The sequence below is a fragment of the Apostichopus japonicus genome, chromosome 7 (assembly GCF_037975245.1).
Source record: "Apostichopus japonicus isolate 1M-3 chromosome 7, ASM3797524v1, whole genome shotgun sequence".
NCBI lineage: Eukaryota > Metazoa > Echinodermata > Holothuroidea > Aspidochirotida > Stichopodidae > Apostichopus > Apostichopus japonicus.
In genome coordinates, this window is record NC_092567.1 from 15,667,495 (window position 1) to 15,693,384 (window position 25,890).

General features: G+C 35.8%; 2 protein-coding genes and 1 long non-coding RNA gene across 3 annotated transcripts in view; 1 reads left to right on the forward strand and 2 right to left on the reverse strand.

Annotated features, from left to right (window-relative positions):
- Nucleotides 1-6,400, reverse strand: part of LOC139969462 (uncharacterized) — a 60,660-nt gene extending 54,260 nt beyond the window's left edge. The window contains exon 1 of the mRNA XM_071974470.1: nucleotides 6,250-6,400. The gene's annotated coding sequence lies outside the window, so the exon portion shown is untranslated. The remainder of the gene's footprint in view (nucleotides 1-6,249) is intronic.
- Nucleotides 6,401-12,289: 5,889 nt separating this feature from the next.
- On the reverse strand, nucleotides 12,290-13,707 carry LOC139969464 (uncharacterized). The gene is made up of 3 exons (XR_011793725.1): nucleotides 13,434-13,707; nucleotides 13,018-13,341; nucleotides 12,290-12,359 (listed from the first exon to the last, which is right to left on the reverse strand). It is a non-coding gene; the product is annotated as an uncharacterized lncRNA (long non-coding RNA).
- Nucleotides 13,708-17,287: 3,580 nt separating this feature from the next.
- Nucleotides 17,288-24,772, forward strand: LOC139969453 (uncharacterized). The gene is made up of 7 exons (XM_071974452.1): nucleotides 17,288-17,435; nucleotides 18,320-18,439; nucleotides 18,647-18,955; nucleotides 19,286-19,600; nucleotides 20,257-20,373; nucleotides 21,507-21,565; nucleotides 21,980-24,772. The coding sequence occupies exons 2-7, from the start codon at nucleotides 18,373-18,375 to the stop codon at nucleotides 22,571-22,573; spliced, it is 1,461 nt and encodes a 486-aa protein (XP_071830553.1). The 5' UTR covers nucleotides 17,288-17,435; nucleotides 18,320-18,372; the 3' UTR covers nucleotides 22,574-24,772.
- The last annotated feature ends 1,118 nt before the right edge of the window (nucleotides 24,773-25,890 follow it).

The following is a 25,890-nucleotide window of genomic DNA, read 5'->3' on the forward strand; positions in this document are numbered from 1 at the left end:
CAGCTTCAAAAGGCACCAACATTGGATAACAAATTCGAATGGTTTGACCAGAAAAACGAAAATTATTTCCTTGGCAAGGAACATTCATCTTTAACACACTTTGACGATGCATCGCAATGACGTCATGTTAGTTAGTCAACCTTTATCCGATTAAGTCATACACGCAAATCAAAAGAAGACGTTAGCGACTCTAAGCAGTTAAGCATTCACTGTGATTGGGTTTTTTTCTTTGTCGATCGTTTCGTAAGATATTACAGCCGACTAAAATTGATGATATATAAAACCATGTACACACGTAAATGAACATCAAGATTATGTTACAGTTTTAAGACTGTGAAACCGGAGGCTACACTTATAATTGCTCGTTACAAACCTAAGCAGTTAAAATCGATGTATTGAAAAGCATTATCTGTTCACATGATTATTAACGAAATATTTTGTTCGATCCTTACCTTCATATGAGACTTAGATTTATTTGCATATTGTGGTATTGGCATTGCCACAATTTTGTTGACTCAAAGGAAAAGTTAAACATACAATAAAGACCAAACTACTATTTAATGTTGCCTAACTTGATAACGGTTACTCATGCGACGAAGACAAATGACTGCCTTGAATACTGTTTTGTTTATATGTTTATTTTGTTTATTATTTAGGAATGAACTCGAACGGCTTTTCGTTTTTACTTATCTCAAATAATTTCTATTTTTTAGTACTTTAGTTGTTATCAATTAGCATAAGAATTCTTTCTTTCCTACGTTCATCGTTTTTATTTGATGATTTACGAAAATTCTTCAATATCTGCTTCTCTGTGCTCAGATATTTAGCAACACAAAGTTCTTGTATTAACTGGTGGCGACACTTTATACCATAACTAGTATTCGTGCTGTCCTTATGTAATGCACCATTACCTGAATTAGGGCAAATTTTCAAAATGCCGCACAACAAACTGATATTTCTTTTCCCTTCTTCTAGCTGCTCTATGGATAAAGTATCCTCCTTTAGAAATAATCTGCCTATCATTAGTTCCATACTTCCAATAGCCGTAGCTGTTAGGAAATGTTTCGTGACCACAACATGGCGTAGATAGAGACACTTTACGAGTAATTTAATGATTGATGGAAAGGAAGTAAGATCGATACCGACAGTATGTTTGTTCATGAAGCCATATTTGCTAGACACAAGAAGTTGAATAACAATCCCCATAAGAAGAGCATCTTCATCAAGTTTCAATAAATCATTTTTTTCAAGAATTGACCAAACTGAACGGCTTATAACATTAACATCATCATGTTCTTGGCAATTTTTAATTGGAAACTGAGCTTGTTCCTTTAACGTCTTGTAGTAGACACACATATGTTTTATATACGACTTTAACTCATCTTCTTTAAATGATAAAAATTTAACGACAGCGAATGAGTCACGGAATTGAGGAGGAAAACAGGGTCGCGAAGTCAACCAAATTCTTACATTATTATTGACTTCAGCAAGTTTTACAAAATTATGGAACGTTAAATAACTTTGCTCACCACTTCCCTTGCGACCAAGTTTTAAATTTAAATCTGAAAATTCGTTACTGCCATCAAATATCAACAGACATCTTTTCGTTTTTATAATGAACTCTATGTTTTCGATTTTGCAATTTTCCGGTAATTGCTTTGAAATTTCATCTGCCATATTTCCATTCAGATTTGTATTTTGTAGATTGAGGACAAATAAAAATGTTTCATCAGTTTTCATCTGCGACCATAAAAATGATACCTGCTTGACGAAAGAAGTCTTGCCACATCCAATATCTCCAACGAACAAAACACGTCTGAGTGTCTTGCTCTCATCTGACTGAAAGAAAGACAAGGTAGACATTTCCTCCGTTTTTCCATCAGGCCATGTAATTTGTACTTGCATCTCAGCGTAGAGGTTAGTATTTGAGTTCAATTGGTCGTGTTTGATGATCTTCTTTTCTCCGTCAGTCGCAAGAAAGTATTCTGCCCAAGGTAAAGGTATCGGGCAGATATTTTGCTTATAAGCTTCCATAAGTGATGTCTTACCTACGAAATAAAATGACGAATCGGTGATGCTTATTCCTGATGTGAGAGAACTCCTTACTGTAAAACTCAAAGTAAATTGTACGTACGTTTGTTGATAGACTTGCAATATTACTGCAATTGTTTATTTGAGACATTTTTGAACAAGCCCAACGTTCTGATTTTCGTAAACCCTGGTCATGGCCGGAAATTACTAGCAATGAGATTATGGTCATCACTCATGTTGATTCTCTGATTGTCTACAATACAATACGATATCGCTTATAATGGTTTTAACATTTTCAAGGTTTTCCGAGTTTAAACTAGATCAAGATGTTAGACTTAGTTCTGTTTCCAATTGTGTAATAAACAACCGTAATTTGTAGCAAGATATACTCATTAGGCGATCACATACATGTACATATTCCGTACCTATTAAAGGAATAGATGTAATAATCAATTGTATTGATTCGGTTTTCTAAACACAATTCCATTGATCCTTTAGTCTATGAGGTTAGAAATAATGCAGTCTGGAAGTTCTTTTACTTTTTAAAATAATGCATTAACAGTGATATTAATTTGCGTTTAACCAAGCATAATATAATAAAACACAACTAGAGAAATTTTAACTTTATGAAACATACCATGTTGAATAAGCCAAGGGAGAAGATACCCAATAACAGGAATGATGGCTAGAATACCCACTAATGGTGCCAGTACTGAATAACTTCCGGAAAAGAGAAAATATAAGAAACTTTGCTGCCCGGTTTTACGTATCTATGGTTTGCTTCGTGGTATAAATATGAAGGTAAGTATTGGTATTAGGGTTAACATATATAAGACTTCCTCTGATATGCTCTCATTTTGATTTCTTAAGTGAGCGCCTCGGCGGACTTAAAACAACCCGGAATCTTGGTTAGACAAATTTGTAAAAATTAAAAAGTCTCTGTACCGAGCAGATCAATATCAGTTTCCCCCACGAAATGGAGGAACGCCTCCCTTGCCCATCTTGTCCACCAGGCCGTGACAAAAGTACGCAAATAAATACGGCTTTCCGGTTTATTTTACATAGTCATGTTACTTAATACCTGTTCCCTTTAGGAAGATATTTTTAAGAACTGAGCAAATATGAGGTGTCAATTTAAGTATAAAATGTGTACATCATATCAAATTAAATACAACTGTTTTTTAAATTTCAATTTCCTGTAGGTCTTTACTTATTTTACTATCAACAGTTACCTAATAAAGACAGTTACTTTAAGGCGAATATCATTATAGCTATTGTTACCAACCTGATGCTGGACATGATCGACAATGAGCGTTGCTGGGTGAGATTATCTGGTGGAAAAATTACTTTAAAATGATATTAGTTGTCCAAAAAATGCAAGGAGTTAATCACCAACAGTACTTTCAAATGTTCATGCTTCATGAAACAGAATTGTCAGCTACAGGAAAAAGGAGACAATAGAACCAACAGTTATCTTTACTTTATGATAAAGATGATACATATTTTTTAAAGAAGTGCTTTTAAAATATCTAGTGATATTCCTCCCGGCTTGGAAGACATCGTGGTTTACAAGAAATGCGTCAGTAGGCTACCAGTTTGTTAAAGTTTGATGTAATGGTTCACCAGGACGTGAAACTTTCTAGTGTCAAGTAGTTCTCTTTCCCTAGTTTTCTAGACGTGAACGTTTAAGGTTTTGACACCGGCACCAACGCCAAATATAAGTTCACTTAAGATAATTAAATATATAGAATTCAGTATTTGCAGCATCATATATACTTAACCAGTAAAAAATATGTTCAAAGATATTCATGCATATGTAGCTCGATGATGTCAAATAATAGTGCAAATGAAAAAATAAGCAACAGAAAAATGTGTTTCTTCAAAGTTGAGTGCAATCATACGATATTAAATTTGCAGCTAAAAAGTGCAGATATCTCGCTTGATTCCAACGCTTGAGGTACATCCACACGACTGCCACCCCATCAAATGAGTGAGGGGTCAGTTGCATAACATTTACGCGTTCCAGTAGAGCGAATCTCGATCGCGTAAATGAAACATATCGGAAGCCTTGTCGAATTGATTTACGATCTATTTGCATGTTCAAAAACGATACTGTCCATAAGAATTACAGGAAGCCCTAAACATTGCAATATTTATATTAACGTTTCAATTCGTGTTTGCTGATGAATTTCGGAAACAACTTCCGAAGTAGATTCAATGTTTCTTATTCTAAATGCACTCTGACCAAGTGGGATTAATGGAGAAAAGCTGTCGCAATCGTAAAAAAGAAATTTATTTTCTATTGCCCTTATGACGCGAACGATTACAGTAAAATCGCTGCGACCGCCCATGTCAGCATGTTCATTACACAAATGTAAACAAAATAGTCTAGACATGTGGCCCAATCTAGATTCTAACGCAATCCTAGACTTGTATTACCCACTTTTCACAATTCCACGTAGGAAACGTCTGAAAACACTTGTATGTTTATTGTATTGGAAGGAAATGACACACAATTTCGCAAGCTACATCGGTTAGACCAAGAAAAGAGAGAAAGATACAAGAGCAGGGACCTAAGACAGGCTAGCCACGAAAGTAAAAGTAAGCCTATGGCTTACGGTCCTAAACAAAGACGAGAGATTTGATTGGCGCATGATCTGTTTGGGGGGGGTGGGCCTGCAAATTTTGATAGAAGTTTGTAGAATCTACGGAATCATTAATCTGGCAAATCTGGTGAATTTCATTCAGCTCAACATTTTTAACGACAGATAACTCAATAAAACTTATAAATATTAATATTAAAATTATCATTTTCACTGAACTTGTAGTGCAGTAAGCTGGAAAGATCGAAGTTAAATTTGGCAAACACGTAGTAAGACTTTGACTGAGAGAGACTTAGCAAGAGTATCTCGTTGCCTGCCTACTGAAAGTCTAACCTAGGCTTGCAACCTGGTTCCATGAAGGAGCTGCTGTTGGGGTAGCAGGTTCCTGGTCCCACACATAGATATATATTAATGTGGAATTTGATGAGTATGTACTGGTCATGTATCTATCGTCTACTGTTGACGACCCCCACGAACGACCTCCAAAGCTAGCAGAACAGCAGTTAGCATACCAATATGCGGGAACCTGGCTAAGCTGTTTGCCCCCAAGGGACTGTTGACGATTTGCGATGTTGTTACATGCAAGTTTTGCAACTAATGGTGTTTATATTATAGCAATCAAAATACCTTTTGTTTAGTGAGTATACCCTCTGTGCCGCCGCTGAAAGGATGACGGTGACATTTAGTTGTACCTGTTTTGAAATCTCTACATTAGCCACGTTCTTTCTCTATTATTTTCTTTGAGGATGACCAGTCTTTTTGCGAAAATTCAATTGGTTACTAGAATAGTGATCTCTTACAAATTTAGATCATGTCGTTTACATATAATGCCGAAAGAGTTAAATGTCTTCTTCGAAAGAGTTATCATTCTGGACATTCTCGAAGAGGTAAGTTTTACTCTAAGGAAGTACAACTGTATTAAAGTAGTGCGCTGTAAAGCAGGGAATATTGAAAATTCAAAGTAAGCATATGCTCAAATAATGCGTTCGCCTAAACATATGGGTACATTCTCTTTAAAAAAAACTCCACCACTCCAGCATATGAATCGCAAGTAACAATACCATTTACATCTTAAGTAATGTCATAAACTTTCTTCCTAAGAATAAGATATGTGATTTGTAAAAGAAAAGTGTTAAAGGTGGTTTACCATTATATACAGACAATACTACGGTGCTTACATCCTCACACATCAGCAAATAATTTGGTTTTGTATGGGTAATAAATGTCATTAACTACCTTTGTTAATGTCGTCGTTGTTACAGCTGGCCTGTTGTGTACCAGTTTCGAGCGCTTTTTAACCGATAAAGTGACTCGGACCGAAGCTGAATATATTGCATACCGTCGACGCAAATGCGTTTACACAAGCTGTGCACGAACTGTTTCCGTCGTTGTATTTATTTTAGATGTAAACGCTACCAAAGATTCAATTTTTTGGAAAAGGACACTGTAAAACGGCTTCTACCTGGCAGTCTATACCAAATCAATCTTCCTCTTTATATGATCTCTAAACCCGCGTTGTATGCACTCAAACGCGAAATTGTAGGTTATGCATAAACAACGTGTAGGCTATCCAATTAGGAAAACAAAATCTTTTAAATGTTATATTGGTTCTTACCTTTTACTAATAAGAGGTAGGCTTACTATACTCGTTTCGGTCAAAGAATTTAGAAAAATTACCGTTGCGAAGCAAGGTTATGAATTCTAACTAAACGTAGGATAACTGACTGCAGTAGCACGTCTAGTCTGGTTATCACGTAGCTACTACAGAGGGAATGATTCGCGGGAATGATACGCATAAGTTGACCTTTGTATTCAAACCGTTGATGCCAGTAACACGAAGAGTCGTAGCGAAGCAGTTAATGATTGAGGGAGCTTCTGATAACGGCATATTTGTTGTCATACATCATATAATAAACATCAATATGTTAGGAATATGGTACATGGTGTAATGGTCCTGCTAACGTCTTACCGGTATTATATTAACGGTATATCAAACAGCTCGATGTTAATGGGAGGTCTGATTCAACAGTTGGAGACATTACAAATTTTCTCTCAGCATAATCGAAACTCTGATTTGAATGCTTCATGTGTACTGGAATAGCCAGATGGGGTGGTGCGAATTGCATACCCCAACTCACAGGACGAAACGGGGATGGCAGAAATACTTATTGTAACGCCACCTCTGGATCCTCTGCCAGACCGCTCCACCTGTCTTGCTTATTCCCTTCGGTTGAAGAGAGGGGTGTCAATGGAAGGGATAAGGGGAAGGTATTCAGAGGCACCTTTATGGAGGATTGCACTGGAATAACCAACAGAAAAACCAGAAAGCAAACAAAGAAAATACAGTACGCTTTTACGATCTATTTACATTCTCTCTAAACTACATGATATATGTCTACACGTTGTAACATTTTGTTTGTACATTACTCGACGATGTAACCTTGACTCACTTGACTTGGCGCTAATTCCTCGGCGCCAAGTTCACAGTTATAAACTCGGCCCATTGACCTTGCTCCGAGCGCCAACCCATCCCGGCGCCCTGACCTTTGGGCCGAGCGCCAATCGTAATTTCGTTGCTGTAATATTGGCGCTGAGCGGCAATCCTAACTTCAGTGCGTTGACCTTGGCGCCGAGCGCCAGACAAACATGACTATCCCACCTATTGTGTCCCATCAGAGCCGAATGTTACTACCTACATGACAACTGGATTGAGAAACTACTGATATATATGCACTGCCTTTAAGAAACATTATGCTCTTTGAAAAATCATACTAGCTCTTCCAAAAATCCTCTTTTGAGTCTAGTGTCCTTCCTTTTAACCAAATATAATTTGTGTACATATATACATCACGTATACTGATGATATAACAGTGTCGAAAACCGGAACAACCAATCACTGGTAGATCATATAGGAGATATACATCACTTCAAAACTCAATATCCCGATGAGGCTTTAACCTCTGTCCCGCTTAGACATTACTGATTAACAATGAATGGATTTGTATTTTGACTAGGGTATGCGATCATTAAATCCAGCAGCAGCAGCGCTGTAGCCTACTCCTAGACATAAACAGGTTCAGTACAATACTGCCATAAACAGAATAATTCGAGCTCGGCTTTCCCTCCCAAAAGGTAATTTCTACTAAAAAACATTGTGCAAGCTTTAACTTCAATACAGTAGAAACTATGATAAAAGGGCAATCATCACGATGGCAATCGCCATATTGACTCGTTACAATAAACATGATACTTACGGTGCTATTTGTTTCATTGTGCGGTGTGATCTGTTTCTCAGAAAGCTTTACTCATTAGCCATGCGATAGAACTTTTGAATTTAGTGAATGACAAATTTAGTAACATTGTCTTTTTTTGGGCCAAACATATATGTTCTCAAAATCATGTCAGGATGTAACCCACGATTCGCAGCACTCAGAAAACGCTTCTCTCTAGACAAAAATTACATTCTATGAAGTTTAAGCCTTTTAACTTGTGCACTTGATTAGAAAGACATCTCAGGCTAATTGACAGTAATCAGAAACACAATTAACGTCTGATTCGACTTTACAACTCTCAGGACGTGACTGGCGGGAATGCCTGCAAAGGTCCTTCCAGAAGCTTTGATCTGGGTCTCTTGACCACATCACATGACATACGTGATAATGAATAGTAATGAACTAATAACTAATCAAAATACTAAAGTTTACAGTTGTTTATACCGACGATAGGCATTGGAAATCTCCAGCACAACAATAAAAGGAAAAGTTTTTTTTCGATTTCAGTAAATGGATATTTCGGTGTGACTGAGGTTGAATGTTAAAATATGAAAAAGTTAGTGAAAACCCTATTTTCATGGCACTTTGTATAGTGAAACTCAATTATAATCATAGGAAATAATCTTTACATAAAAACAACTTAACTATCCAGTCCGTAAAGTACATTTTGAACAAACACCCAAGTAACTACACATATACACGGATAGTTAAGGAATAAGACAAAGAATAACTTAAAGCAAACATCAAGAGCCTTTATAATGTCTGCTGCTAAAATCCATGCCGATCCGCCACAACGAAAGTTTGATGGGCAGCATCCCGATAACCCACTATTAAGACAAAGAAATGAAGGTTCTCAAATTCCTCAAAGTATTTCGGGATAGTGGTACCAACCTTCAACAATCAGAAAACAAAGTTGCTAAGCATAACACCGTTTCCTAAAACCTTTCCAACCTTTTTGCAAACAAATGCAACAGAACTTGTAGATCAAGTAGGATAGCTCGTTGCCATTCATTGCAAACCTAAGCATATCAATGTAAGTTCGCCTATAGATAGCCTAGGTTACATTCTAAAAGGAATTACACCAAGGACAGAGCCTACATAAACAAGATTTATGTTATAGTCCTTATAGTCCAAATTGGCCTAGCTTAACTTGTGCCTAACGCTGGTTTAAGCGTAGCCGATAGCATTAGCAGGCCCAAACTAATGTCAGGCTATGCGTAAACACAAATTGACAAAGGTCGCGATAGTGATAGTCTAGGTTAAATGTCTGTCGTAAAAATTTGCATAAACACATAAAAATAACTTTTATAGAGGCGGTTCGCTCCATTTTAAGGGCAGTAATTCGGTAAAAGTCATGAAAACCGCATGGCCATGGTCATGACATGCTGCAGCACCACATCAGCCTTCGAGCAGAACAGTTTACTAATGTGAAGTAATGCACAGCCTTTCTCGACGGCGTGCATCATGAAGCTTTTGCATTGCTAATGTTAGACATACCCTAACGTTAGGCCCCGCCCAGTTACTAGTGTCAGCCCACTTTCTGTTAAGACAGTGATACATTTTTGAATATTTCGAAGAAAATTGGCCAGGCCTTTCTACATTACAACCATCAAAACAAACTTTACCTGCAAATTCAGTAATTCAGTAATGTTAGATTCCATTCTGTTAATTTTTCTTTGACAAACGCATACATTCTTTCTGGCCTGATGTGACATTTTTTGACACTAATGATAAAGCCCGCAAATTAAACATGTCGATTACGTCACTGAATTCAACCAGGAAGTAGTTACAAGTTAGCAAGTGATATATTTTCACACCTGGCGGCCCGGTTGCGTTTTGGCTACTAGAGTTTAAACCCCAATAGTGTCAATTTGAGGTCACCGGGATTATTTCACCAGGGAGTTTTACAATGTTATACACGTCTGCTTGACAAGGGTCCTCGATGAGCCTCACGGTGGGGTGGGGGGATGTTGCTGAAATTAAACACTGAGGCAGCGAAAAAGTCTTTCTTTTTTATCATACGGTAATGTTCCTGCACGATGGAGTTTGTTGTATACCATTGTACATTGGTACTGTGTTTCATACTTCAGGTTAATTTCCGTAAAAGATTCTCCAAATTTCATTTACATGCATTAAGTTGCAAAAACAAACTCATTGTTTAAAGTACATGACATATGTAAAATTCCTGTTAAAATCGCAGAATTTTACATGTCAGTATAAGAGACTTACATATGTAAACAACTTGCTTCACATAAAACGTTTGTTAAAATAACAGAAGCTTAACTGTAATATTAAAAACCTACCTTCTGGTAAATTCGACAGGAATTTACAGTAAATTTACTTTTTTCTTAAACAGTACAGTGTACATGAACTTGTTATAGTATTTTATTGACAAGAGTGCTGGAAAAAATCGAATTCCTATTCCAACCAAGCAAGACGGAAGTTCACGTACTACACAGACACTGACCAGCAGTTTGGTCCGTCACGTTCGTAGCTACGTTAATTTTTGTAAACTTATACTAGTTCGATATGTTACAGCAGTAGTTCCTGCAACACGCCAGTATGTCATTTCATTCCTATCAGCCTAAAACAATTCTTGATGTTGTTTACATGTCATGTAAGGTCGGGCTCACCTTCGATGAAACGAACGAAGTGGATATAATCAGCTGTTGTACATTTCAAGAGCAAAATGTACAAAGTCGTAAATAAAAACAAGTAAGTGTTGCCCTTACTAAAAATGTTAATGGTAACATACCAAGTAAATCTATGGCCGAATTTTAACAGGTAGGGTAAAGAAGACATACCATTGATGTTTGCGAAAGAATGTGCATTAAACAAACTGGTTTGTCATTTTAAGGACCATTGTGTCCCATTTTGATGGAAGTATCATATTGCCACAATCGATATTTATGAGTACCAGGAATCTTACGTTATTTGAAAGTCAACGACAGGAGTTACATAATAAAGTTATATGGCAGTGTCAAGTAAGTGGAGTTCCGAAAACGAACTCCCTTTTGTTCGATACGGCGGTACGGTTATTATAAACTTCTCAAGAAAAGTATAAAGTTCGTACACATAATAAACAAACAAGGTGTTTCCCCTACACTATACAGTGTTCATTCTGTACTAAAGTCATAAAAAGCATTCTGGAAGTTTAACGTCATATCTGTAAGAAAGTGGTGTGGTAACAAATATATACTACCCAGCATTAACTAAGTATATTAAAAAATGCGCTTTCAAGAAAGATCCATGGATCGAGATAAATATCAAAAACATATATATCGTTTTAGTATTAGATTTTATCACATCGATTAACATAATGTCATCGGAAATAAACGTTCTCAAAGTAAAACTTTCCTTATCATTCTCTTAACCTTGGGGCCTTACAAATTACCAAGTTCATGATAGCATACAAGAGAACACGTATGAGTTAAATTGATTAACAACCAACTATACCATACGTCAAAGTCCACTCGTCTGCTTGACATTTTATGTCAAGTTAACTCAAATGTGAATATCCTATAGTGGTACTGCGGTTATGAATATTACATAAGTATTTTTTAATTATCGTATTTTCTAAATATCATGATAGAGAACAGAAATTTCAATTTTAAATTTCAAATGTATATTTTACTAGTTAAAGTCCCATTGTGCATTCCATTCATAACATGGAGCAACCCGGTCTCTAACTCCACTAACGTTTTTAGTACTATTGTCATTTATTTTACTGTTCAGTAGTTAGTCATCATGCAAACCTGAAAATATATTTTCCCCCACATTTTGCAGAGAGTCATACGTTGTTGCTCTGTCCTATAGAGTCCAGCGAAAATTGTTCATTAGGTAGGCTACATTGTTGTTATATAACACATTGAGTTGAAAAAATTGCCTATCCTGTTGGTTCACAACGGGCATATGTTTGCTTGAATTTATCATGCACTCGATTTTGCTAAGGAGCCAACTTTTTGGCAAAAAAAAAGAAAGTACCTCGTCGTTACTGTGTGAATATTTACTGCACAGTAGAACCAAAATAATATTCTTTAGACCTTCAAAATCAAATGAATGACAGAGCTTTAACCCTGATAAAGCCTTGAAAGCATTAAACATCACAGTTACGCAAATATCCAAAAATGCGTCAGTCGAACAAGCAAGCTATAGATAATTACAGACATTATTCTCAGATTATGTTGCTCTCTTTATATTTGTTATCAGTTCTCCATTGCTCTAATACTAGTAGTATCGTAAGCTCTATATGTCAATAGAGTTATACATATATACGTTATATACAGTGTTTAAAAGGGAAAACACAATGAGGCTTTAAATATGCTGGAACCATACCATTTCAAGCTTTAACAAAATTATATCATGGAAAAATGATAAATATTCCTACTTGATGAGGTGACTTGATCCTTCGTATTGTTGATGCTATTCGGTGTGGTGCCAATTGGTATCACAGCTGTTAAGAACAAAAACTCATAGGTATTCGTTGTCATTACAGTGTGCCATGTATTGTGATGGCTGAGTTTGCACCACGAAAATAAAGCTGTTTCCCCATACTTTTCGAAATGTTAAATCTTGTTTCGAAATTGGAATATTTATCTTCTTAAAAACATCGTTTACTTTGTCTCATAAATTGTGGTTCAACCCACTAATTTCAACAGAAAAGGTCGATACCTTGATATCCTACAATGACGTTCAACAGCCCCGTTTTTTATAGTTATAGTTTAAGTTATAACTTCTTGGGATATGTTTCATTATTGCAAAAATTTCATGAATGAGATAAATTATTTATTTGTAAACGCTAAAGAAACTTTACACAGTCAAGTTTTGACGGCGGCACAATGTATGTAAGTTCAGAAGCAAGTGTTAGATATTTTTAATTCTACACATGGTTTGAAATACTCATTTAACAATAAACGCTAAAGATAATTACAAACAAACTATTAAAACTATTGGATTTATTATTTTGTTTATACATCCACTAGCAATTATTGATCGACCACAGTCATATTTTTGCTACCGGCTTTCACCGTTTGATCAACGCCACTGAGCATGATGCATTAGCGTCACAATTTGGTATTTTTGTGTAATATAGTATTGAATATCATACTTACCTTTAACTTTAATGAAAAATTTTCCTCTGGCGTTATGTTTGTAAGAACAGGAGAAATTCCTTTCACTATGTTGATTACCCTGCATTTCAACATTTAGAGACCATAACGTATCGTTGCAACTTCCCATTGAAATTCCGTCTATTGGCAGTTTTGGTACCGAGGTCCTGAAAATATTCTTCGTATTTTCTTCCCAAGTAATGTGTGCAGTTGTCTTCTTTACTGGACAAACTAGACATACTAGTGTGTTAAGCTTTACGTGGCATTCAATCTCATCTCCTGTAAACTCTGCAGTCGATGGACATATAATCAAATCTTGTAGAAAGGCTGGAAGTGCAAAAATAACATCTGATTGTAATTAAACGCAATAAGTTGTTGTTCAGGATATGTAATTTGAAAATAAATAGTTAAATCCATACCTCTTTCAAATAGGAAAAGTAAGCCCAAGATGTTATACACAGTGGAGTACCTGAAAGCTGCCATTACACCAATAAATGCTTAGAAACACATTTATTAAAATATCTACTAACTATCCGTGCCAATCACGCGAAAGGAAATACTCACAAAGACTGTGCTTATCATTTCACAGGCAACTACAATGAAGAAAGTGAATGTTATGTGATACCCGAGCGTAAACAAGTATCACTCGAACGATTGTTTCATTTTTGGGCGTGCTGCTTTATGTATGCAAGTTTTAATTGGTCGAAGATCACAAGCTCAAATTTGGCTACAGGCGAAGCCCTGGAACCATTGTAGTTGCTTATTTGTTGACCAAGTTTTTACCTCGATGTGAACCCGTCAGAGGTTTGTGAACTGTTGTTGTTCGGAAGTACAACTCTTTCACAGGCTTGGAACAGAGAAGACATCGTTATGCGATTGTCAAGTATTTGTCTAAGCCATTGACAATGCCTATACCGGGTGGCATGTACCTAATGTTATACGCAGTACGGTACCAGTGTGGTTTATGAAGCCATTTAAAATATGGAAGCATCCGCGCAATTTGCTATTCGGCCATCCGGCGACCCTTAAATGCTTGGTTCAATGTGTGTATTCTATTGTAATCGACTCTCGCCTGCAATTATAGCGATTGTATTACTTTGGGACACCCATTGTTTTGCAATTGAAACATTGATCTATCCTGCAACGCTAAATACATTAACTTTCATTAAGAGTTCTTGTTGGACTAAGTGTTTGAAAATAAAACAAAATGTTGTCGTTTGTGAGAATATCCTCGGACACACGAAATTTTATGTTGTTCTCTGACACACAACGCTATTTATTGGTCAAAAAGAATTGATTTGGGGCAAACGGTTTAGAATTGTAACCTACTAAGCAATGTCCTGCGGAAAATAATATCTTTCATGGTTATGCTGACTAAAACAACGGTACTGTGTTGTGGGGATTAACGTACTGCACTATAATACACATGATCACTTTGAAATGCATAATTGTACTTATGTTTCCTATGTTTATAACCACTCGCACGATATTATTCAAATTTGGTAGAATTTTGTCACATGACATGACCTTGAAGAACTTCCAGAGTGACTGCTGAGGTGTCAATGACCCAATGATCTGAGAGTTCAATGACCCAATGATGCAAATAGTGATGTTTTGCTATGAAAAGAAGACAGACTTGAATAGATATGCAACTTTCTTATGTTCAGTACTATCAAAGTACATAGTACAATTGACGCCTTTGTGCAAAACGCAAAGGGTAACCGGACAACATGAAATATCAGCAGTACACAAAGTGATCAATTTAAGTCTCATGTGTTCGGCAAGATAAGCTGGCAATTGTATCTTCTTTGTAGTTTCTTTAATATACGAACTGTTTTGTACATGATTTGTATATTTCCTTTTTGTTCAGTTTTATTTGATTATTTGAGAGACGAGAGAGGGGGATGGGGAAGGGAAGGTTTTCATCCAGGCAATATGATGACTGATTAATAGTCAGAGCAGTCATAATTGGTATGATAAATCCTTATATATTGCATGGATTTGATACGTAACCTCTACTATCAACTTGTTGTTTCTTTTGTAATGACAGCCTTATTTAAGTCTTATAAATAAAGTGACTGTTTTGTAATTTAAGGCTGAGAAATAAATAGTCAAATACACAGTCCACATAAGTCACATGATATCGCTGTAACTGACTGTGCAGTTTGCATCTCTATAAAGTTGTAATGCCACAGAAGTAGACAAAAATAAAAAAGGGCTTCAGATTATATTATACATCAAGTTCCTGTAGGATTATATAACGTATCGTTTGCACTTTTCATTAACTAACAATTTAGTAAAAATAGTTATCAGTCAATGTACGTGGACTAACATTGTCCTCTCAACAATTGCTCTTGTCAACCAAAGTAGGGATTATTATATTTCCTTGTTTCGATTCAAACACTCTAATTCTCAAAAAGTGCTTCTATCTTCAGTTACATTAGCTCATTAGCTTTTATAGCATCTCATGCAAAATCTAAAGTGCCCAATCTGCCAATCTAGATTGTAGGACTACATTGTTCTTAGATATCTCTAAAAGTTTGTAGTTGAAGGTAGTTTCATGTATAACAATAGACACACAGAACAATGTTTCTTCCTGATAAGGTGGGGGTTCCTGTACATATTTTGTACTTAATCTCCATTTTGTATTATTCAGATGTGTTTGGTACAATTAAACTTGTCAATAATCTGAAAAAAACGTCTAAATATTGATTTTAATTCATCAAAATGATGCTATTACTCTAAACTAATAATTGTCAACATTTTTATGAAACTTCCTCGTGTTCAAACCAACCAATCCTCCCGTCTCCTCCCCTAAAGAGGAGTAAAAGGAAATCGATGATATATTAGTTTTATAGTAAGGAAACCGTATCGTCACAATTCGGAATGACCGATGAAGCATTACACAACCATGTACTCGCGCAGATATATTAATGTTCGATGAATTATCTTTTGGGATACATTGATATTTTATGCAAGTAATCTGGGGTACCACAGTAGTGTGGTATTTGACCTAAAGTTAATAATTACATTGGATACCACATTTTAAGAGGATTATGTCACTCTCAGGTTCACATCATGAAATGTATCGATGTACCTTGATTGGAGTCAATACGCTGTTAATCAGGGGTTATAGGGTAGGCGCAGGGAAATATATTGGTCAAGCTAGCAAAATACAATTAACATAGCAAATTGGGATACATGCAACTAACAAATGAGTTTTCTGAATAGCAAATAACATGCCATGTTGAATGAGGGCTGGATTGTAGTTAGAATGGAATGTGGGGAGTAACTTATGTAGTGAGTAAAAAGAATATGTAAATGTTCAAGAGTCAGTGGGACAATTTGGGTGCAGAGTAGATAAAGTCATCGACGTGTCCTACTTAAGTAAATACACACTGACGTAGGCAGAATTATTCTAAAGAGAGTAAATATAATTTAAAACTGAATTATTAGAAGCAAAATCAAAATGATGGCAGCGGCGTTACTAGGTCGGTGTCGCCATTGATAACCGTGAAAAGTACCGAAAAATTAACCAGCAATTCCCCGAAACCGGCAGTTGGAGCAGCCATTATTTATACTTAACGTGGAATCAGTAAACCTTAAGTGCCCATTGCTTATTCATCTAGATATACAAATTGGCCATTCTATGTTGATCCGTCGGGCCCACTAGAAACAGCAATCATACGGCCAGCCCAGTAATGACCAACGCCCCTAAATATGTTTAAGGCCGCTTGAAATCATCAAATCGGCTATAAAATTGGCAGTCTGGAAAACTAAAATATTAAATTGATAGTAAGTGTAGCAGAAGGTGAGGGGTGTTTGTAGGTAAGGGCAAGGGGTGTTTGGCAGGTTTACCAAACCAACTTCCGATGAAGATAACGAAGTACAATTATACCTATACATGCCATGTCATTGATGTGTATTATCCCCATATGTAAGTGATGCAGTATTTGTTTAATTTGATCTCATTTAGTGATTGCGGTATATCGGGGGTAGACAAATTGAGCTTCAAAACAATTCATTTCCCCCCGTGGGTCCGCTAGGTTTTGTGCACCGATCGCTCATGCAGTATATTGAGCAGTGTTAAAGTGCAACACATAGTTTATTACAGTATGCTATTGTTGTAAATTCTTTCCCATATAGCTGTACATTCGGTGCATTGGCAGACGTCAACGTATTTGTGCCTTGTAAATTGTACAAGCCGTCATTCCTCAGTAAAGTATGATACGCCACGGTGTTGTGAACACCAATATATCACAGTTTACCCATTGACCTTCGTACCGGGTTTGTTTGTGTTAGGTTATATGCATGTATATCACGTCTACCGTTAATTGTAGAGTACGTATCTTTGTTTAAACTGAAACAAGTACAGTGAGCTCAACGTTGTACATTGGAAGAAACATCCATACGATATTTCGGTACGTTTAAACTTTATTTACTGCTTCAGGGAGTAATTGATCTAAACGAAGTTAAGCTATATTGAAAAATATTGTTTCTGTTAAGGTTATTAAGCGTATAACTTATACTTTAAAGAAATCATTCTTTTTGAAAAATAATGAACAGCATAATGAAGTATAGACACACAAAGTGTACAAAATTAACACTGTTTACGGTTGATCAGTAGGCCTCGTGAATTCAAGTACACACTGAATTTGTGGTTACATAGACCTATGTAACCTGCAGAACGAAACCAGTACATTAAGATTAAAAGTGATATTCTTGTGGAAGACAATGTAAAACTTGTGCATCTTTGAGAAAATTATTCCAAATAAGTATTTTAGTTGAAACCTCATTTTAAGTATTGGCACAAACTCGAGAAGCCATCGATGGTTGAATTTAAACAGCTGGGTTTTGATTTCTAAACGTCTTCTATCTACTGATAAATGATTGAAATATTATTAAGAAAAAATAAAGACGTTTTAAACTTTATTGCCCTGTAAGTGACAACGTTCAATTTGCTGTTGCCAAATGAATTCACAAAATAACAATAAATTTCACACATCTAACATATTTAGCATACAACATGCTACCCTGGAGACATCCTTCAACATATTTTGCTATGTCATCAGTTCTAGCCATCAGAAGATCCTATATTAGATTCATTATCGTCTTGTAGGTGCTGATGAGCTAAATTTAGGTCAACCGGTGACAATAGTTTAACCTCGATGTCAATGTAGCTGTAAGTTAATTCAAGCCATTGGTTTCTTAACCATGGTTATATAGAACAGCATCGAACATCTTGTACGATTTTAAATTTAAATTTTATAAGGAATTCTTAAGAAAACAGCGTTTCTTTCCTCAGAAAAATGAAACAAGTTAATCCATATTGCGATATATGAAGCCCGATAGTTCATCATGACGTCAAATTATCTTTTGGGAGTTGCATTTTTCATTGCAACTGCTTTACCGACTAGCTATTCAGGTAAGTATTGAATTATTTGCTTTATCTTAACCGTAACTATATGACACATTAGTTTATCTTAAAATAAAGGATGTTACTATACGACAGTAAAAGATCATCTTACTCACTTTAGAGTATAAATCTTTATATGATACTGGTTTTTAAATATAATAATGATGCTTATTAAGAATGACATTAAAATTTCTATAAATGGTCTTTTTAACAAAGCGTCGTCACTTAGATGTCCAGAAGAACTGTTTATTGAAGAAGGGAGCATCCACGTAGTCAACTGTTCACTCACCACGTCTACACTTACAGAGCTATACTGGTTCGTAGGAAATAGTACGAGCTCATTACCCATCGCGCAATTGGTATCTGGTGTCCAACACGTTTGGCCAGTGCAACACTACGATATCAGCGACGATGGTTCACTTATCATCAAGAGCGTTGGTCGTAATCAGACAGGTCCTTACACCATCTTGCACTTCATGGAAGATGACGAGAAGGAACATGACACCGTGTATATAAATCTTATAGGTAATGATCATGTTATACAAGTAAATATGAAAGTCAGATCAATTTGATAAGATAAGATCTAGAAAACTGTTAGAATCAAACATCGAACATATTACATACCCGCTTACAATCATTTATCGAATAATCATTCGAAAGTGACTGTTTTCCCATTACCTCTTGTTTGAAATTATTAGTGGCGATTCTTTTACTGACATGAATCAATGTAGTTGTTCCTCTGGCTTTGTAAATACTCTACTTTCTGAAATTCAGCGAGCGGGTAGGATAATGAATCTTGTATATCACAAGATGCTTGTTTAATCTTCCTTATTCGATTTTGTTTTATTCCATTAGAAGAGCCGTGTCCAATGATAGACCAGTGTACCTCATGTGAAGATTGTCTAATACAAGCCACTGAAGATCTAATATTTCTCACGTGCACTATCACCAGTCCAACCACAGAGAAAATATCACCAATCTGGACTTACAATAATGGAAGTATAATTCAAGGTCGAATACACGAAGAACGACTGTCGGATAATTCGTGGAATGTCAGTGTCAGTTTGCACATTCAAAGCTTGAAATGTGGATTGACAGTTTTGCTATGCTCCAGTTCCATAAGAGGACATGATAAAACAGTAAGGGATGCTAGAGTAAATGTAACGTTTGGTGAGTGGTTTTTGTTGTATTGTTAGAATTTAGGTTATTATGTATAACCATTACTCAGACCCATTTATTTTATGTCATGTAATGTTATGGTCAAACCTGATATTCTTACTTTCAGTGAAGTCAAAAACAGGAAGTGTCAAACTATGTCAAAGAGACATTCCAAACGGAATTTATTTGATTACCAACACATATACGCGTTTAGTCAATTTCGACAAAAATAACTGGGATACTTTTTCGAACTATAATCTCGTGTCTAACCTATAGTTAATGCTGCCCTACATAATGATGAACCTGATATGAAAGTTTACTTTTAGATTGAACATAATTTGTGCATGAAAAATCAGCTCAAAGCACCGTATTGCGTTCGTAACGTACATACATGAGCACAGAGTTTAATTAGATGTAATAAGCAAGAAAGTGTCATAACGCATTCTGAATTAAGTTGTGTTAAGATTTCAGGTGTTTTGCAGTTTCATTAATTAGATGTGTAATTGGTCCAAGTTACGGGACAGCTAAAAAATCATCATTAAAATAATATCTTTCTTGTTTCAAATTTTCATTTAGATTTGTTTATATGTTTGTCTTTCTGTCACTGTCATTTACATTATATTTACTTATGAACCTATGCGTATGTTTTTTTCATTTCATATTAATAGTGTCATGTGATGATTTACAAATACCTGATGATGGAAATGATCCGATTCTCATTGTGACGTGCGTCATTGCAATCGTGATAATTCTTACTACGACTGTACTTATTGCACTGTATTGCGGTAAGTTACTTTCTATTTAACAGTTTTACCATTCTATCAGAAAAAGAGAAAGAAAAATCGCAATGCTCACATTGCACAGAAAATAGATAAGCCAAAAAATATTAAGTGCAACAGGAGATGTATCTACATAAAGGCCCATGTTGCAGTTTACATTTATTCACATGTTGTATAATATCTTCCCGATCCCCTCTGGTAGGTCTACATGCAAAGTTGGTCGATAATTATAACAGTTCACTTTCTTACATTGTGCACATATTTTGTCATACAAAGGTTAGGGCATGTAGCACTAATACGTTGAAGATAAATGTTTTACAGGAGGTAATTACAAAATGCGAAGGCATCAAGTCATGAAATTCATGAAAGCATAATTCCTCCCAACAAGAAATAACTTTGGTAATAATAATTTTGGTAATGCTGTCGTTGGTTCAAGTTCATTTGCACAGTTTTCAAGTATACATACATTTCGTGGATAATGATTGATAAATCCAAGTATAAGAGACCTATTGTAACGTTTACATTGCAGTAGATATCCACAGATTTAAGAATTGTGTATAGCCTCAGGTTTGCCCGATTGGTCATTGAATTTCAAAGCATGTTGTTACCTGCTAACTTGCAATTTATGTAGTCAACCTTTCATCAAAAGATATGGTAGCTTTAACATATTGTTCTAATACACCTTTTGAAAAACCAAAAAATCAAGTGATCAAGTGATCAATGACAAACGTCACAATGAGACGCTTGAAGAATGGCAGCAATGAGTGATACACGAGTAACGAGAAAAAGCCGATCCAACAAGATCCTAAGAATAAGACCTTTAAAAGTGATCGAGATATTAACCAAATGGTAACAATCCTTAGCCTGCAATTGATGTGCTTGAAAGGAGGCTTAATGCGTTCAAAATGTTAAGATATTAAATTACGTAAGATTGACAGTTTTTGTGATAAAAAGTACACCATTTCGATTTTTGATACTTTTGACTAATATGTGGCCAAAGATTACCTGAATTCTTTATCACATATATATATATATATATATATATATATATATAGTTTTATTCTTGTCCATTTATTGATATCAACGAAGACTGTGTGATATGTTGTGAGTTCCTATTTAATTTATCGAATTTCAAACAGGTCGCAGTTGCAATAGAAAGACGAAGAATGAAGATGAAGATGGAAAGGAAGATGAAGATGTAAGTTTGCTGAAAGCAAAGCTTTTCATTCATGTTTTAATTACAGCAATTACATTTAAGTTTTTCTAATTTGCATGTAAGCTCCAAGATTTTCATCACTGTGCAAGTAGCTTATTAGTTACACTATGGATGATACAAAATGAGCGATAGTAGCAGTTGTTACTCGTCGTTTGCATGTATCAATGTACAATACTATGATTGAAGCAAATGCTAGAACAGAGGAAAATATCTCCACAATACAGATATCGCAAATAATTTACATTCGTGAGAGGAAAAAAATGTTAGAAAACTACTAATAAATACTGCAAACTGTTAAAATTGTTTCATAATCGACGGTGGTGACTACGATGTTCTGTTATGTCGATCTGTCTTTCACATTGAGTACGTTTGTTATTAATCTCACCTTTTTTGCAGCTTAAAGAAATCGAACCCTTGATCGACCGGTTCTTGAAGACACAGTTACAAATTGTAACTCCTAAAGGAGAACGGAAAGAGATGTCCGCTGCATCTTTCTTCAATTCTGATGTCGAATGGAAGAACACGAAGCGTATAATTTTTTTAGGGGATATTTTAACTGAAGAAACGCCGATTGTTAAACAGGCAAACTCGATGTGCTCTAAGGAGAACTACGATGAAACCCTTTTTATTGTTGATTTAAAGGAACTTAATTTTAAAGCAGATTTTGCTAAAGAAATTCATAAACAATTACCTCCAAACAGCAAGTATTCTCTAGGTGAAGTAAATGACTTGTTATCGAGCAAGTGTTGGTTGATATTAGATGGTGGTGGTAAACCGTTGGAGCTACCGAAGCCTCCTGATTTGGAAGAAGATGTCGATGTAGATAAACTCACAACATTTGATATGTTATGTAAAAATGAGAATGATTTGCTAAGAGTTTGGGTTACTTCTTTACCTTCAGATCCTAGTAATTATTTCAAAGCTTATACGAAAATATATTTTCCGAAATCTAATGAAAATGAAACACAGAGCTCAATAACAAATCTTTGAATGGAATGAAAATATGAGAAACAAAACACTCTCCTGTTATAATGGGAACGTACAAAGGATATAGTAGCTAACGTTACAGATCATATCCTCATTACGTTTGAATTATATTTGACATAGACAATTAACTGCCAGATTGTTGCAATGATCAACCAAGGTCGGAATCTGTGTTTGTCTCCTACATTTTTTTTTATTTGTAAATCATGGAAGTTATATGTTTTTTTTTGTCTTCAAATTATAGCAATCGGGAACATAATGTAAAAATCATCGATTCTTCATATTAGTAGAAATGATATAAAAACTTATTCTGATTTAGTTTATAAAAGTATAAAGATTCCGGCCTTGCTATCAATTAATTGTTCATTGCATATTACTTGGATTATAATCGAATAAAAAGCTTTTTCGTGAACTTAATGTTAGAAATGAATTAACTGCTTAGAAATTTAGTGTAGTACCTATGCAATTTGCTATCGAAAATGACCTTGTATGCATACATCATATGTCCTGAAATTTATAGCGATATTCCGTATCAATTTGCGCTCCTTAGTACCATAGCTTTAGGCTGTTCGTTTAAAACATGCCGACGGCCTTAAATCTGCAAAGGTCTATTACAGCTGGATTCCTTAACGTAATATAATAATTTCGACACGATCAATCATGATGTGTCCTACATATTCTCGACGTGAAGGTTTATTGAATTCACATGACTAAATTTGAAATCATCAAATTGAATTCGTCTTTTGGCATGCAGTATTTGCAATATTCTGTTAACTATATCAAACTGATCGTTTGGGTCTATATAGTTGTCCTGTGGACAAAAGAAAGATAGGGAGAGGCGAGTAGGCCTACAGTGTACACGTATCACAAGTTGCATATGACGACATGATGGGTTATTTTCTTTTCACTTTATGAATCAATACCGTAAATAAAATTAGCCTGGGGAGGCAAGTTTCCTATTATATTTTGTCTTGACATGGAATCATGGTATCAATGTAAATGTCCTTCCTTTTAGCAAACATCCATTTCTTCCGAATCTGATTCGAATATGATATGATTGATTGGATTTGACGCAGCAAATTTGCGTGTGCAGCACAACGCCTTACGTCATTTAAACACTTTGGTTCCCACTGAGTGAAGGAACTAGGTTACTGTTATGTTATCTCAAATGATTGGCATATTCTCTTAACACAGACGTCGCTCTGATAAAAAATTAAATTCATGATAACTGAAAGTTTCCTGGCGGTTTACTGATGTATATACATTATAACAGTTACATAGCTCTTTTGTTGTTACGAATCTAAGACTCCAAGCTCTTTTCAAGAAGCTTTAGATAGGAAAGGGACCTTTTCATACCTCTCACGAGAATCAAATCATCCTGGGTATTATTAAACTAGAAATGCTAAGACACTGACTTATACTAATCGATTTGACTTTGAATATAAAGTTACCTCATTGAGGACAATGACTATCAGAAGACGTAATAACATAGAATCGTTTATCAATATCGTTACGCCATTCACTAGCGGGACAGGGAACGTTTGGCTTAAACCTAGATCAACACTTGTATTGATGCACCTACACCCCTAATTTAACCGAGAATATTACACAGTGTCCACCTGAATACTGAACGTATATCACAGAGCACCCTCTATCAGACATCTTATCTGAACCACCAGCCTTTACCTTTCGACGAGCGAAAAATGTAAGCGACTCTTGCATCAGAACGGGTCCCCTTTCAAAAACAGTCCGACACAGCAACGAACCCTGCCACTAAGTACTCTTGCAGGAACCAGTCAAACACACTACTTGTCCTGTGACACCTTTTTTTTGCAATCATACTAAAGTTTGTACCATTCGGCTACCGATGGGCACTTTACGTACATTCTGGCTGAACATGCATAGGTGTATAGTATACCTACGATATACTAGCATGTTGGTAAGTGCTTATTATCAAGTCACAATGTAACATTTTCCATTCGTTGTGTGTTTTGATTGTGGTCTAATTATATTTAAATGGTATACTTGATATGTCAAGTGGTGTTTTCTACATGTGTAATGGTTTGCATGCCTTTACTTAAAGAGGTTATGAAATGGACAGATTTTTCTTTATCATTGTATTCTGTACACTGGTTGCTTCCAATGATACCCAATTTGTGGCAAACGAAGCTTGCATCCTCGAGTAATAAACGATCAAAAATTCGAGGGTAATAAAAACTTTCTAATTTTTTTGGTATATACGGTAATGCGGCGTGACGTCAGTCGAGGAACTCAGCTCACTTCCGGGACGCTATGTTTACATTCTTAAACGTCTGGGTACACACAGCATTACACTGTTGCAGTGCTCTGTAGTAATTGAGATTTGGTGTTTGGAGTTATTTTTTTACTTAAATTTATCTCGTAACTGTTAAATATGCTGAGCCGATGTGTGTCTACAGGTTGCTCCACCACAAGTAAAGACGGACTTCACCTGCACGCTTTTCCAAAGATGACAGAAATTGAAGAATGTGGACACGATTCGTTCAAATCACTACACCTACACAACGTTACGAAAGCTGGTGGTCCTATACTATTGTCAAATTACTTGTTATGACCATAGCCTAGGCCTCCTTGATGCAGCAAATGACGATTTTTTTTTATTGGTCACCTAATATTTTACACAAAACTTAAATCCAGTTGGTTTGAACAATCAATACTAGATCTGCAATTTTTCTTTTGTGGTAAAACTGGCGTGTTATGATTTTACGTGACAGTTGAAAGATACAATTACACGGGCTAGCCTGTTATACGACGTCTATTAATTAGGTCTAGACCTCATGTTACCACTACTAGTACTATAGGGTTGCACTTGCACTGTACAGAATGTCACATTTTCCTTGCACTGTAACAACATTATAGAAGCTTCGCTACGAAGTTAAGTAGCAGGATCATCGACATTCGAGATCATTTAAATCATATTGTGGTCTTAATAACGGTGGTTTTGTTTATGCTAACCGACCAATTTCGGTTCAGGATAGTCCAACCGTTCTGCTCGGGGACTTCGATCGGCAGCGACACGTCTCGGCCATCGGGATCGTTTAACAATTCTTCGAGAGGTCTCTGGGGGAATACTTTGACAGCGAATTTCTGGCGTCTGAAGCCGTTTTTGCGGAAAGTTGTGCATGGGTGGTGTTGTAGTAATGTAGATAAACCATTCCAAGACATGAAAACCCACCACTTCATAACCTCTTTAAAGATATATGTATTACTAAGATCTAGAGTCAGAGAAGTTGTTTTATTCAACCATTTCCTTCTGGCAAATGAGGGTAGGAGGAAGTTGGAGG

Excerpts from the sequence above, each read along its gene's own strand:
- LOC139969453 (XM_071974452.1), top strand. The coding sequence starts at position 18,373 with ATGACGTCAAATTATCTTTTGGGAGTTGCATTTTTCATTGCAACTGCT. Across the intron at positions 18,440-18,646 it reads TTTACCGACTAGCTATTCAG|CGTCGTCACTTAGATGTCCA; the intron begins GTAAGTATTGAA and ends TTTTTAACAAAG. Across the intron at positions 20,374-21,506 it reads ACTTATTGCACTGTATTGCG|GTCGCAGTTGCAATAGAAAG; the intron begins GTAAGTTACTTT and ends AATTTCAAACAG.